Source organism: Dermochelys coriacea, chromosome 8 (assembly GCF_009764565.3).
Source record: "Dermochelys coriacea isolate rDerCor1 chromosome 8, rDerCor1.pri.v4, whole genome shotgun sequence".
NCBI lineage: Eukaryota > Metazoa > Chordata > Testudines > Dermochelyidae > Dermochelys > Dermochelys coriacea.
The window spans coordinates 109,224,562-109,238,675 of record NC_050075.1 but is presented as its reverse complement, the minus strand read 5'-3'; the positions used below and the strand labels follow the sequence as shown (position 1 = coordinate 109,238,675).

General features: G+C 43.3%; 1 protein-coding gene across 6 annotated transcripts in view; it reads left to right on the top strand.

The window, feature by feature from the left end:
* The window catches only part of CFAP57 (cilia and flagella associated protein 57), a 146,218-nt gene that overhangs the window by 1,041 nt on the left and 131,063 nt on the right, over positions 1-14,114 (top strand). For 5 of the 6 annotated variants that reach the window (XM_038412189.1, XM_043491334.1, XM_043491336.1 and 2 more), the window contains exon 3: positions 12,749-13,065. The exons of the other annotated variant lie outside the window; for it this stretch is intronic. In XM_038412189.1, coding sequence (XP_038268117.1) covers positions 12,749-13,065 — 317 coding nt within the window. The remainder of the gene's footprint in view (positions 1-12,748; positions 13,066-14,114) is intronic. 6 annotated transcript variants of the gene reach the window in all.

Here is a 14,114-nt window from a genome sequence, read left to right as displayed (position 1 = left end):
GGTCAATGGAAGTCACAGATTCCCTGACCTCTGTGACATAATCGTAGCCTTAATCATATCTTCTTTCTATCTTCATTTTGATAGACTAAACAAAACAAAACAAGCCTTTTTAGCTTCCTCTCCTTAAGAAAGGTTCCCCATTCCTCTGATCATCTTAGTAGCCCTTCTCTGCTCCTGTTCCAGTTTGAATTAATCTCTTTGGAACATGAGTGATCAGAATTACACACAGAATTCCAGATGAGGTCTTACAAGTGCCTAGTACAATGGTGTTACTTCCTTATCTTTATTAGAGATACCTCATCTGGTGCATCTGAAGATCTCATTTGCCTTTTCCACTGCCCTATTATATCGGTGGCTCATAGTCATCCTGTAATCAACTAATATGCTCAGGTCTTTCTCCTCCTCTGTTGTTTCCAACTGAGGTTCCCCCAATTTATAACTGAATTTTTTTGTATTACTCTGTTAGTCCCAAAGGCATGACTTTGCACTTTGTATTATTAAATTTCATGCCATTTCTATTACTCCAGTCCTCTAGGTCATCCAATTCTTGTTTGATATTCTGATCCTTGTCTAAAGAATCTATTATTAAAGAAATGTATCAAGTTAGTTTGGCATGATCTACCTTTGGTAAACATATTGCATTTTATCCCATTTTCCATTTATCTCCATGGTTTTTAATTATTCTTTCCTTCAAAATCAGGTCTTGAACCACCAGTGTTGTGCTGCCATAGGAAGTACCAATTAATAGGCAGACCACTGCATAGCAATACAGACATATTAGGATTTTTAAAATATTATACATAAAAAGTCAACTGTCCCCAGTCTACTACTCATTAATTGGCTCATTTCTTGTCGTTATGACAGCAAAGGTGGATCTTGAGGAGGGATCAAAAGGGAATGCAAGTGACTTCAGGGAGGGTATTTAGTGTAAAAGGGGCAGCAAGGAAGAAGCCACAACAATGTTTGTGTGAGAAGCTAAGGACGTGTCTACATGGTAAGCAATAGTGTGCACTAGAGGGGTGTAATTCTAATGTGCATTAATGTGTTAATTAACTGGTCCATGTGGACCCTGCTGGTATGCCCTAAAAGTTCCCTAGTGTATGTTAACCATGGAAATGTAGGGCTGGAAGGAATCTCAGGAGGTCCTCAGGTTCAGCGCTCTGGGCTGAGGTAGGACCAAATACATCTAGACCATTCCTAACAGATATTTGTCTAACTTGTTCTAAAAAACCTTCAGTGATGGGGATTCCACAACGTCCTTTGGAAGTCTACTTCAGAATTTAACTACTCTTACAGTTAGAAAGTATTTCCTAATATCATAGAATCGTAGGACTGGAAGGGACCTTGATAGTTCATCTAGTCCAATTCCCTGTACTCATGGTAGGACTAATTATTATCTAGACCATCCCTGACAGGTGTTTGTCTAATCTGCTCTTAAAAATCTCCAATAGGCAATTTATGCCAGTGCTTAACCACCCTTACAGTCAGGAAGTTTTTCCTAATGTCCAACTTAAACTGCCCTTGCTTCAATTTAAGACCATTGCTTCTTGTCCTATCCTCAGAGGTTAATGAGAACAGTTTACCACCTTCCTGCTTGTAACAACCTTTTATGTACTTGAAAACTGTTATCATGTCCCTCACTCAGTCTTTTCTTCTCCAGACTAAATAAACCCAATTTTTTCAGTCTTCCCTCATAGGTCATGTTTTCTAGACCTTTAATCATTTTTGTTGCTCTTCTCTAGACTTTCTCCAATTTGTCCACATCTTCCCTGAAATGTGGCACCCAGAACCAGACACAATACTCCAGTTGAAGCCTAACCAGCGAGGAGCAGAGCAGAAGAATTACTTCTCATGTCTTGCTTACAACACTCTCACTAATACATCCCAGAATTATGTTTGCTTTTTTTGCAACAGTGTTACATTGCTCACTCATATATAGCTTTTGATCCACTAGGACCCCCAGATTCTTTTCTGCAGTACTCCTTCCAAGGCAGTCATTTCCCGTTTCGTATATGTGCAACTAATTGTTCCTTCCTAAGTAGAATACTTTGTTATGCCTAACAATCTGTTCCATCTTATGTTTAGCTGTGGCACTTTGATTATCTTTCACAGACCTCAAGAAGAACTCTGTGGCACTTGAAAGCTTGTCTCTTTCTCCAATAAAAATTGGTCTAATAAAAGATATTGCTGTGATGGGTTCCCCCCGGATGCTATCTAGAACTGGGGTACCAATGAATCCCCCTGACCCACCAGCCTGGGCTCTCTTTACACTGTACTGCTGTGACCAGCCTGCCAAGCCCTCTCCCAGGCACCAGCCGGCACTTTACCAGCACAGATACAGGTAGGGACACACCCAGCTGCAGTTACATACAGATGCTGTGATCAGCTCTGCATGAGGGGGCACAGCTAGGGTACCTCCCAGTTCCTAAGGCATGCACTTGCTCTCTGGAGTGTACATAAGTGTACAGAGTAAGCTCATAAAATTCGCCTCCTCCCTCAATGTGGAGAGGAAATATACAATAGCTCTCTGCCCCGAATTACGATTTCCACACACACTGGTTTTAGACAAAACAAAAACAAGTTTATTAACTACAAAAAGATTTTAATTGATTATAAGGGATAGCAAAAGAATCAAAGAAGATTACCTAGCAAATAAATAAAACATGCAAACTAAGCTTGATATACTACAGTAAAAGCTGTTTTATCCAGCATGGTGCCGGTATGTGAAAAATGCCAGTTAACTAAGAGGGAAGGAGTTTGGGTATGGGAGAGGGTGTGAGGCTGGGGATTGGGACGTGGGAGGGGGTGCGGGGTGCAGGCTCTGGGAGGGAGTTAGGGTGCAGGAGGGCACTCAGGACAGCAGGTTGGGGCATGGGAGGGGTTGCGGGGTGCTGGATCCGGGGGGTGTTCACATTGGGCGGCTCCTTGCAAGTGGTGACCTGGGTGGCTGCTCCAAGGTGGAGGCATGGCAGGCGGCTCTGCGTGCTGCCTCCGCCTGCAGGCGCTGCCCCCCACAGCTCCCATGGGCTGCGGTTTTCAGCCAGTGTGAGCTGCAGAGCTGGCACTCAGGGTGCAGTGGGGGCGGTGCAGAGCCGCCTGCCGCACCTCCATCTAGAAGCAGCTGGGGCAGGTCACCACTTGCGGGGAGTCACCCAAGGTGAGCGCCCCCTGGATCTGGCACCCTGCACCCCGTCCTGTGCCCCAGCCTACTGCCTCAAGCCCGCTCCTGCACCCAAACACCCTCCCAGAACCCATGGTCTACACCTCCTCCCGCACTCCAACCCCGTGCCTGCCCCATACCAACTGAACTATAAACCGGAATTTCAACAAAGATCAGAAATGCCGGTTTATAGAGCTTTTCTATTGATGAAGTGCTGGATAAAACAGCTTTTACTGTACATAGATCGGATATGAATAGCAAATTTTTACCCTAAATGATGATGCAAGAGGGCTGCAGGCTCTTAAGGAGCAAGCTGCACTAACTTACAGCTTGGAATCCGCAGCAGTTTCTTTCACAGGCTAAAAATCCCTTTAGCCTGCGTCCAGCACTTCCCCCCAGTTCAGTCTTTGTTCCTCAGGTGTTTCCAGGAGTTTCTTTGGGCGGGGCTGTCAACACTTATACTTGCAGTTGCGATCATTCCTTTGCTTATCTTGTTCCCAGCTATTCTCCATTCCTGCTTCTGCACTGTCCCTGGCCATTCCAGCCCTGCTATCCTACTGGGTTCTGGTCTGGCTTTGGCTTTGGTTCCTAACTCTGGTTCAGACGCTTTGGCTCTAGATACTGACCTTCTGGCTCTAGGTCTGACTCCTGACTCTCAATTTCAGCTCCAACCACTAAACCTGGATCCTGTTTCGACCACTGTGCTTGACTTCCACTTCAGCCAGTAGACCTGACCATCAATGTCCCGATTCATGACAGTTGGTTTAACATGACAAATCCATGCTGGCTATTCCTTATAACTATGTTGACTTGTAGTTGTTCACAAATTGTTTAATAATTTGTTCCAGTATCTTTCTAAGTATTGAAGTTAAGCTGACTGATCTATAATTTCCCTCTTTGTTCCCTTTTTTGGAGCTAGGTACTATGTTTGCCCTTCTCCAGTTCTCTGAGACCTCACCTGTTCTCTATGAGCTCCCACAGATAATTGCCAATGGTGTCAAAATTACTTCAGCTACTTCCTTAAGAAATCTAGCATGAATGTCATCAAGTCCTGCCAATTTAAATACATCTAACTTATCTAAATATTCTTTAACCTCTTCTTTCTCTATTTTGGCTTGTTCTTTCCCCCTTGTTAATATTAACTGTGTTGAGTATCTGGTCACCATTAACTTTTTACTGAAGACTGAAGCAAAATAAGCTTTAAACACCTCTGCCTTCCTGATGTCATCCATTATTAGCTCTCCTTCCCGTTAAGTAGACTGAGGACCTACACGTTCCTTCATCTTCCTTTTGCTCCTAATATATTTAAAGAACCTCTTCTTATTGCCTTTTATGTCCCTTGCCAGATGAAATTAATTTTCTGTTTAAGTCTTTCTGATTTTATCTCTATGTGCTTGTAGTGCTGTTTGAAACAGGACTACATTAACGCACACTAGAAAACTTTTAGTGTGTGCTGGTAGAGTCCACATGGGCCAGTTAATGCACGACACCCTAGTGCTCACTAAAGTTTACACTTCACTAGTGCAGACGAATTAACCTTGTAGACAAACTCTAACAATGGATGGACAAAAGTTAAGGTTTATTATGGGATCTAGTTGAAACCTTAACGAAGGAGAGAGTATTGTGTCTCTAAAATAAATCAGTGTCCAGAAGTATATTTGTCTCAAAGGAGGAAAAATACCTTGTAAAATGCATGCTGACCAAATTACTAAAACAAATTCCTTAAAGAGGTCATAATGTTTGTAATAATTCTAAGGGTGAAATCCTGACCCCATCCGGAGTTAATGAGAGTTATACCCTAAGTCAAAGATAAAATGGAAAACTTTTATACAATACAAAATGATAAACAATAACAACACAAATAAAAATATGAAAGATAAAAATAACATTAGTATATAGGAAAGAAAGCAATGTTACAAGAGGCTATATATGTGTATCTAAGGTTATAGAAAAAATGTGATGTTATAGTGTATTATTTGAGAAATTAGTATGTGATTGTGTAGTCAAAGTCTGTATCTTAGGTTATGTCTACACTTGCAAGCATTCACAGGTAGTTGTCGATGTATTCTTAGTGCATGTACTCCGTCGCTGGACCAAGTGTTCACATATGCTGTGCTCGGCATGGGTACACATGTATATCCTCATCCACACTTCTCCTTGTGGGTTTGCCATATTAGAGCTGCCATTTCAGGGACAATATCCCAGAGTATTGTGCATAACAGGAGACACTCTAGGAATTCCCTTGCTGTGTATTGCTGGAACTGTCTCCTGCCTTCACACATTTTGTGATGGCAGGTCCCACTCACCTCTCCCTTCTGCTGGAAAACCAGGAGCAAGTCCTGGTTGATGTGATTCTTCTGCTACTTGTCATGGGAAAAATGTTCATGAGGTGCAGTACTGAATTCACTAGATACTTGATGGAATCAGGCCAGAGCTTTCTGACACACCAAAGATGGCTGATCAAGAGGGTGAATGATAATTCACTGTAGTCCTGTGGAACAGATATTGTCACTGCCAGTATTGCTACAGTATGCCCCATTTCCAATCCAGGAGAATCAGCATGGTGTGGTGGGAGAATATCGTTTTGAAAACTTTGGCTAATCACTAGTGGCTTCAGAACTTCCAAATGAGGATCTAGGCCTTCATGAAGCTATGCAAGGAGCTTACTCCACCCTTCAGTGCCAGACCACTTGTTTTCAGAAACCCATATGTATGCAGAAATGATTGGCTATGCCTTTGGAAGCTAGGAACATCTGACAGCTATTAGTCAGTTGCAAACCAGTTTGAGGTTGGGGAGTCCACTCTTGGGGTGGTGGTTATACAGGTTTGCCAGGCAATCAGTACTGTTATCTATCCACAGGTAGTTGCCATAAACCATGGAGCAGAGATTATAGCTGGTTTTCTCAAAAAAGAGCAGCAACCAAGGTGGCAGGCAGGTCCTGATGCATTACACCTCCAGTTGAATGAGTGATTGTATTAGGGCATGAGCCAATTCCTTTTGGGCATACTCCCATTCCCCATGGCATGCATCCTGCTCCAGGAAATGGTTCATCAGTGCCTCCTGCCTAAGAACCTAAACCTTCTATGCCCTGAGGAACTCAAATTGTGCTTGGTTCTTTCTGTCCATGGCAATAAGCAGGTCTTTCTCCGTCTGCCTCTGCTGTCTCTGGAGTAAAAAGAAAAGGAGTACTTGTGGCCCTTAGAGACTAACAAATTTATTTGAGTATAAGCTTTCGTGAGCTACAGCTCACTTCATCGGATGCATTTGGTGGAAAATACAGAGGGGAGATTTATATACACACAGAGAGAACATGAAACAATGGGTTTTATCATACACACTGTAAGGAGAAAAGGAGTACTTGTGGCACCTTAGAGACTAACAAATTTATTAGAGCATAAGCTTTCGTGAGCTACAGCTCACTTCATCGGATGCATTTGGTGGAAAAAACAGAGGAGAGATTTATACACACACACACAGAGAACATGAAACAATGGGTTTATCATACACACTGTAAGGAGAGTGATCACTTAAGATAAGCCATCACCAGCAGCAGGGGGGGAAAGGAGGAAAAGCTTTCATGGTGACAAGCAAGGTAGGCTAATTCCAGCAGTTAACAAGAATATCAGAGGAACAGTGGGGGGTGGGGGGGGAGGGAGAAATACCATGGGGAAATAGAAAAGGAGTACTTGTGGCACCTTAGAGACTAACAAATTTATTAGAGCATAAGCTTTCGTGAGCTACAGCTCACTTCATCGTGAAGTGAGCTGTAGCTCACGAAAGCTTATGCTCTAATAAATTTGTTAGTCTCTAAGGTGCCACAAGTACTCCTTTTTTTAAAAAAAAAAAAAGCGTGTTTTTAATTAAATTTGTGACTGAACTCCTTGAGGGAGAATTATGTCTCCTGCTCCATCGTTTTACCCACATTCTGCCATATGGTCTCGGATGACAACCAAGTATATGTTGTTCAATTTAAGAACGCTCACTGCAGATTTGAGAAAACGCAAAGAAGGTACCAATATGAGATTTCTAAAGATGGCTACAACACTCAACCCAAGGTTTAAGAATTTGGAGTGCCTTCCAAAATCTGAGAGGGTCGAGGTGTGGAACATGCTGTCAGAAGACTTAAAAAAGCAACACTCTGATGAAGAAACTACAGAATCACCAAAAAAAGAAAATCAGCCTTCTGCTTGGTGGCATCTGACTCAGATGATGAAAATGAATATGAATCAGTCTGGACTGGCTATGTAGACTCCCTCCTCAGGCCCTTCGTTACCAGCACTCCCAGCTATCTTCAAGACACCACTGACTTCCTGAGGAAACTACAGTCCATTGGTGATCTTCCTAAAAACACCATCCTAGCCACTATGGATGTAGAAGCCCTCTACACCAACATTCCACACAAAGATGGACTACAAGCCGTCAGGAACAGTATCCCCGATACTGTCACGGCTAACCTGGTGGCTGAACTTTGTGACTTTGTCCTGACCCATAACTATTTCACATTTGGGGACAATGTATACCTTCAAATCAGCGGCACTGCCATGGGTACCCGCATGGCCCCACAGTATGCCAACATTTTTATGGCTGACTTAGAACAACGCTTCCTCAGCTCTCGTTCCCTAATGCCCCTACTCTACTTGCGCTACATTGATGACATCTTCGTCATCTGGACCCATGGAAAAGAAGCTCTTGAGGAATTCCACCATGATTTCAACAATTTCCATCCCACCATCAACCTCCGCCTGGACCAGTCCACACAAGAGATCCACTTCCTGGACACTACGGTGCTAATAAGCGATGGTCACATAAACACCACCCTATATCGGAAACCTACTGACCGCTATTCCTACCTACATGCCTCTAGCTTTCATCCAGATCATACCACTCGATCCATTGTCTACATATAACCGCATTTGCTCCAACCCCTCAGACAGAGACAAACACCTACAAGATCTCTATCATGCATTCCTACAACTACAATACCCACCTGCTGAAGTGAAGAAACAGATTGACAGAGCCAGAAGAGTACCCAGAAGTCACCTACTACAGGACAGGACCAACAAAGAAAACAACAGAACGCCACTAGCCATCACCTTCAGCCCCCAACTAAAACCTATCCAACGCATCATCAAGGATCTACAACCTGTCCTGAAGGACGACCCATCGCTCTCACAGATCTTGGGAGACAGGTCAGTCCTTGCTTACAGACAGCCCCCCAATCTGAAGCAAATACTCATCAGCAACCACACACCACACAACAGAACCACTAACCCAGGAACCTATCCTTGCAACAAAGCCTGTTGCCAACTCTGTCCACATATCTATTCAGGGGACACCATCATAGGGCCTAATCACATCAGCCACACTATCAGAGGCTCGTTCACCTGCGCATCTACCAATGTGATATATGCCATCATATGCCAGCAATGCCCCTCTGCCATGTACATTGGTCAAACTGGACAGTCTCTACGTAAAAGAATAAATGGACAGAAATCAGACCTCAAGAATTATAACATTCAAAAACCAGTTGGAGAACACTTCAATCTCTCCGGTCACTCGATTACAGACCTGAGGGTGGCTATCCTTCAACAAAAAAACTTCAAAAACAGACTCCAACGAGAGCCTGCTGAATTGGAATTGATTTGCAAACTGGATACAATTAACTTAGGCTTGAATAGAGCCTGGGAATGAATGAGTCATTACACAAAGTAAAACTGTTTCCCCATGTTATTTCTCCCCCCCACTGCACCCCCCACTGTTCCTCAGATGTTCTTGTTAACTGCTGGAAATAGCCTATCTGCTTGTCACCATGAAAGGTTTCCCTCTTTCCCACCCCTGCTGCTGGTGTTGGAGCTTGGCTGTAGACAATGGATCGTGTGGTATGATCTGGATGAAAGCTAGAGGCATGTAGGTAGGAATAGCGGTCAGTAGGTTTCCGATATAGGGTGGTGTTTATGTGACCATCGCTTATTAGCACCGTAGTGTCCAGGAAGTGGATCTCTTGTGTGGACTGGTCCAGGCTGAGGTTGATGGTGGGATGGAAATTGTTGAAATCCTGGTGGAATTCCTCAAGGGCTTCTTTTTCATGGGTCCAGATGATGAAGATGTCATCAATGTAGCGCAAGTAGAGTAGGGGCATTAGGAGACGAGAGCTGAGGAAGCGTTGTTCTAAATCAGCCATAAAAATGTTGGCATACTGTGAGGCCATGCGGGTACCCATCGCAGTGCCGCTGATTTGAAGGTATACATTGTTCCCAAATGTGAAATAGTTATGGGTGAGGACAAAGTCACAAAGTTCAGCCACCAGGTTAGCCGTGACATTATCAACCTACCTTGCTTGTCACCATGAAAGGTTTTCCTCTTTCCCCCCCCCTGCTGCTGGTGATGGCTTATCTTAAGTGATCACTCTCCTTATAGTGTGTATGATAACCCCATTGTTTCATGTTCTCTGTGTGTGTATATCAATCTCCCCTCTGTATTTTCCACCAAATGCATCCGATGAAGTGAGCTGTAGCTCACGAAAGCTTATGCTCAAATAAATTTGTTTGTCTCTAAGGTGCCACAAGTACTCCTTTTCTTTTTGTGAATACAGACTAACACGGCTGCTACTCTGAAACCTGTCTCTGGAGTGCTGCTTCTACTCTCCTGGTAGAATGGTTTCCCTCTTTATAGCAGAAGGTCCTGCCAATTCAAACACAAGGGTACCATTATACTACTTGTTTCCTTTGAAGGATGGGAAAAAATCCCTGCACATAACATAGCTGTGCTGCCAATGGCCACAATATTGATAATTTTAACATTTCAGAAAATGCGACTTCTGATGCCTTCTTCGTTGTCAGGCAACTTTTGCAGCACCCGAGGAAGGAGCAGAGGTTAATAATGGTAAAATACCTATGGTAATGTTTTTAAAAAATTATAATGCTTGCACTGTATCAAGGGGCCAGTACCTTTCAGGGGCTTTGTTACCAGTTACTAATTTATTTCTTAAAGGTGAGCCATCTTTTGGAGAACATTGCCATTTTCAAGGTTCTAGAATGGAAAAGAGGGTTGGCTTTCCAGTCCTGTGGGGGAGAGCTGGCAGTCCATGACAGAGAGATATTTCTGGTAATGGTCACCCCTCTACATATTGCTGAATGAAGGTGGACTAAGCATATTTGCACCGCTGTTGAACCTGAAGAACCAGTTTGAATTTCTGCTACACCAAAAATTTGCTGAAATATGCTTACAGGATTGGGATTCAATTCAAGAGGAAATTTATTGTATTCTAAGCTAGCAGAGTTCCCATGGAAAAGGAAAAGCAAACCACTAAGAATGCCCACCCACCCCTAACCTTCCCCACTGTGCATTGCCAGAAGATCTTGCCCCTGTGTCCAGCAAAGAGCAGGGGGAGGAACAGGGAAAGAAAGAGTCACACTGAAACTTTATTTTGTTCCCTGAACTTTCCAGTAAACACGGAAAGCCACTCTCCACTGCAAAGGGACATGGCCTTGTGTTTGTGCAACTGCCAGAGCTGATCCTTGATCCACCCCCATTTCTTCCAGCTTCTGCAGCATGGCTTAGAGCAGGGAGTATCAGGCACCAGGAACTGCAAATGGTAAAAGACATTTCTAATGTTCACTGGGACAAAGGACTACTGTGACATTCCTCAGAGAACCAAAGGGTTCATTTACCTAAGCAAAAAGAAAAGGAGTACTTGTGGCACCTTAGAGATTAACAAATTTATTAGAGCATAAGCTTTCGTGAGCTACAGCTCACTTCATCGGATGCATTTGGTGGAATATACAGATTCTCCCCTCTGTATTTTCTACCAAATGCATCCGACGAAGTGAGCTGTAGCTCACGAAACCTTATGCTCTAATAAATTTGTTAGTCTCTAAGGTGCCACAAGTACTCCTTTTCTTTTTGCGAATACAGACTAACACGGCTGCTACTCTGAAACCTTACCTAAGCAGGCTCACACCTAACCCATTCACCCCCTCCCACACCAGCCTTCTGCACATATCCCTTTGTAAAGGGACAGGAAGGCAAGGGGAAGGGGAGGGTTGGTTGTTGTTTTTTTTAATCTTTGAACAACCATGTTTTCTACAACTGTCCTAACCCCAATGGGCCCTTTCTAAACCCAGATCTTTCCTCCCTTTCACTTGATCCACATGGCCCAGGACTGACAGCATCACTGACAGCATGCTGGCTGAGAAATGAACAGACACAGAGGCATAATTACAGTTTATTAATATTCTTTGGTATAGCTTCAGCTAAATTTTTAGGAGTGGTTAATGGAATTTCAATAAAATCATTGCTTTATTGACATGTCTTGCTTTCAGGGTGGCACACTGTGGGGACTGGGTTTCAGGCATGTAGCACCAGAGCAAGAGGAGATAATGTCAGGGAGGTGGGGGTCCATTGTAAAACTTACCAGCCTTGGATTCTGATTCCTGCTGCAAGTTGGGGTCCTCCTTTGGCTCTTTGGCTTCAGGGGTGGGGTTTGCTCTACTGGCTCCGTGAGGAAGAGGTTTAAAATCACTTGATCCTCTTCTTCTGGGTCTCCTATGCTTCCTCTGAGGTCCCTGCTACCTCCTCACCTGGGAGTCATGAGCCATTTCAGGCTCTGCACTGGGAGCCCTGGAGAGCATCTGGTGTGCACAAGAGTCCCTCCTCAAGTGACTGTTCGAGTCCTTCATCTTCCAGTACAGGAGCCTCAGGAATGGAGTCTAGTGAATGCCCACCTCCTCCAGCCTCCACAAAATTTTCTGGTACAGGGGAATCTTCTAGCTGCTCCAGATGAAGTTGTGGAGTATGTTATACTCCGAACACAGTTTGATGAGCACCTGGATGTGCTTGGTGGACCAGGCAGCTGCTCTGGGAACATGGTCCATGTTACTAGAGGGCCCTGAATCTTTATACATTGAGTAAGGGTTAGGCAGGAAAGGCTTCAATGCATTAGGGGAATGGGCCTGGAGGACTACTGAAACTTGGGACCTGTAACACATCCCTTATGCTCATCCACGCTGTAGTGTAGCAGGAATATGGGACCATGCCACTGTGGAAGCATGTGCGTAACCACATCCTTCATGCGTGCTAGCTTTCTCACACATGATTCAAGAGTTCAGATGTGGATAATAGAGGGGTTATGGCACAACAGTGCACTTGTAGGCATGTAGACATAGCCTCCATGTACATGTGTAACCCACACACCTCCTGGGTGTAGTGTTCTGTCCCCTCTAGTGGCACCAAGAACACTTAGAGAGAGAGATTAATGAGTCTGCTCTACAGCCTTAGCTAAGAGCCATACGGCTTTTAGATCATGCAGTACAGGCTCATGCATTTAGCTCCAAAGTTCCAGGTTCAGTCCCGCCCACCGACAACTGTCTGTCAGTGTTGCATACGCACAAGAGGCAGATTTTGCATGGGCAACCTTAACTCTGACATTTTCTGATTTTAGAAAGTTTATTTATGAAATCATAGCACTCTAATATATTGTGGGGCATTTAATTATGCACATTTGACTTCATGCACAACAACATCTTCCCTCCCAATTGGGTTAATAGAGTCTCTGTTTGTCTCTCTCTCTGTCTCTCTCTGCTTGACAGGATCTGAGAAGAGTCAGGGGATGTTAGCATTGGCCATGAGTCCAAGTCGACGCTACCTGGCCATCTCTGAGACCGTGCAAGAGAAACCCACTATCACAATTTATGAATTGTCATCTGTCCCATGTAAAAAGCGGAAAGTACTTAGTGTCTTTGACTTCCCTGTTCAGGAATTTGTCAGCCTAGCCTTTTCTCCTGATTCTAAGTATCTGGTGGCCCAGACTGGACCCCCTGAGTCAAATCTTGCCTATTGGATGTGGGAGAAGCAGAGAACGATGGCAATTGCCAAAGCTGATATCCAGAACAACCCTGTCTATCAGGTAACATTGGAGGAAGTGCCTGGGCAGAGAAAAAACGCTGTCCTATAACTGGAATCCCTTCTTCTGTTAGAGTGCATAAGTGTAACAAAATCACTGTCCTGTAAAATAAATCGTTTCTTCCAGTTGTCCCTGTATGAACACACCACCATTACTTTCACCTAACTGGGTGACATCCTGGGACAGATGAGAATAGAAACATTCTACACCAGATAATGTATAGTTTACATATGCTAACTTTCTCTATGATAATTGAGGTTAGGCAACACCTTCTTCTCCTGAAAATGTCTCTATAATTTGTTTTTTAAAATTTTGTAAATAATAAAGTAATAAATCAGTTGTCAGAACAGTCGGGGAACCACTCAGACCATGTCAGAGAGAGGTAAAAACCGAAAAGGAAAAAACTAACTAGAGACAAAAGACTCAAACAATCATCTGGTATGTCCCACGTGTAAGCCTCCAAGCAAGGGGAAAAACTAACATAAAATTCCATAAAATAGTGATAGTCTATAATTAGGAAAGATAAAGTGGACAGAAGGGGGTGGTGGCACTCTACATCAAAGATCCAATTACCTGCTTTAGAGTTACTGACATTTCAGAAGAACAGGTCCTGGAAGGCTTATGGATAAATGTTCTAACTGATTAAATCACAAGATTGAATATGGTGGGGATTTGTTATAGAGACCACATCAGACAAGGGAACAGGATAAGCAGCTCCTTAAACATTTTTCTGTAATGTTAGAAAGAAAAAATGCATTGTCATGGGGAAATTCAGGCTTGAGGACATGCTGGAGGTCTCGTTTTACCTCTAGTAAAACATTCTTGGAGTTCTAAAAATAATAGATGCTGGCTTTCTAACAAAGTAATTTTAGTACAAAGTAAAAAGTAATTTTATATTAGACCTCATTCTGATGGATAAAGATGAACTAATCACTGTCATAAAAATTAATGGTTGCCTTGGTGCAGGTGATTACTATCTAATTTCATTGGTTAAGTGCAAAAAATTCAACCCTAGCCAGCAATATATATATATATGTATTATATATACATAT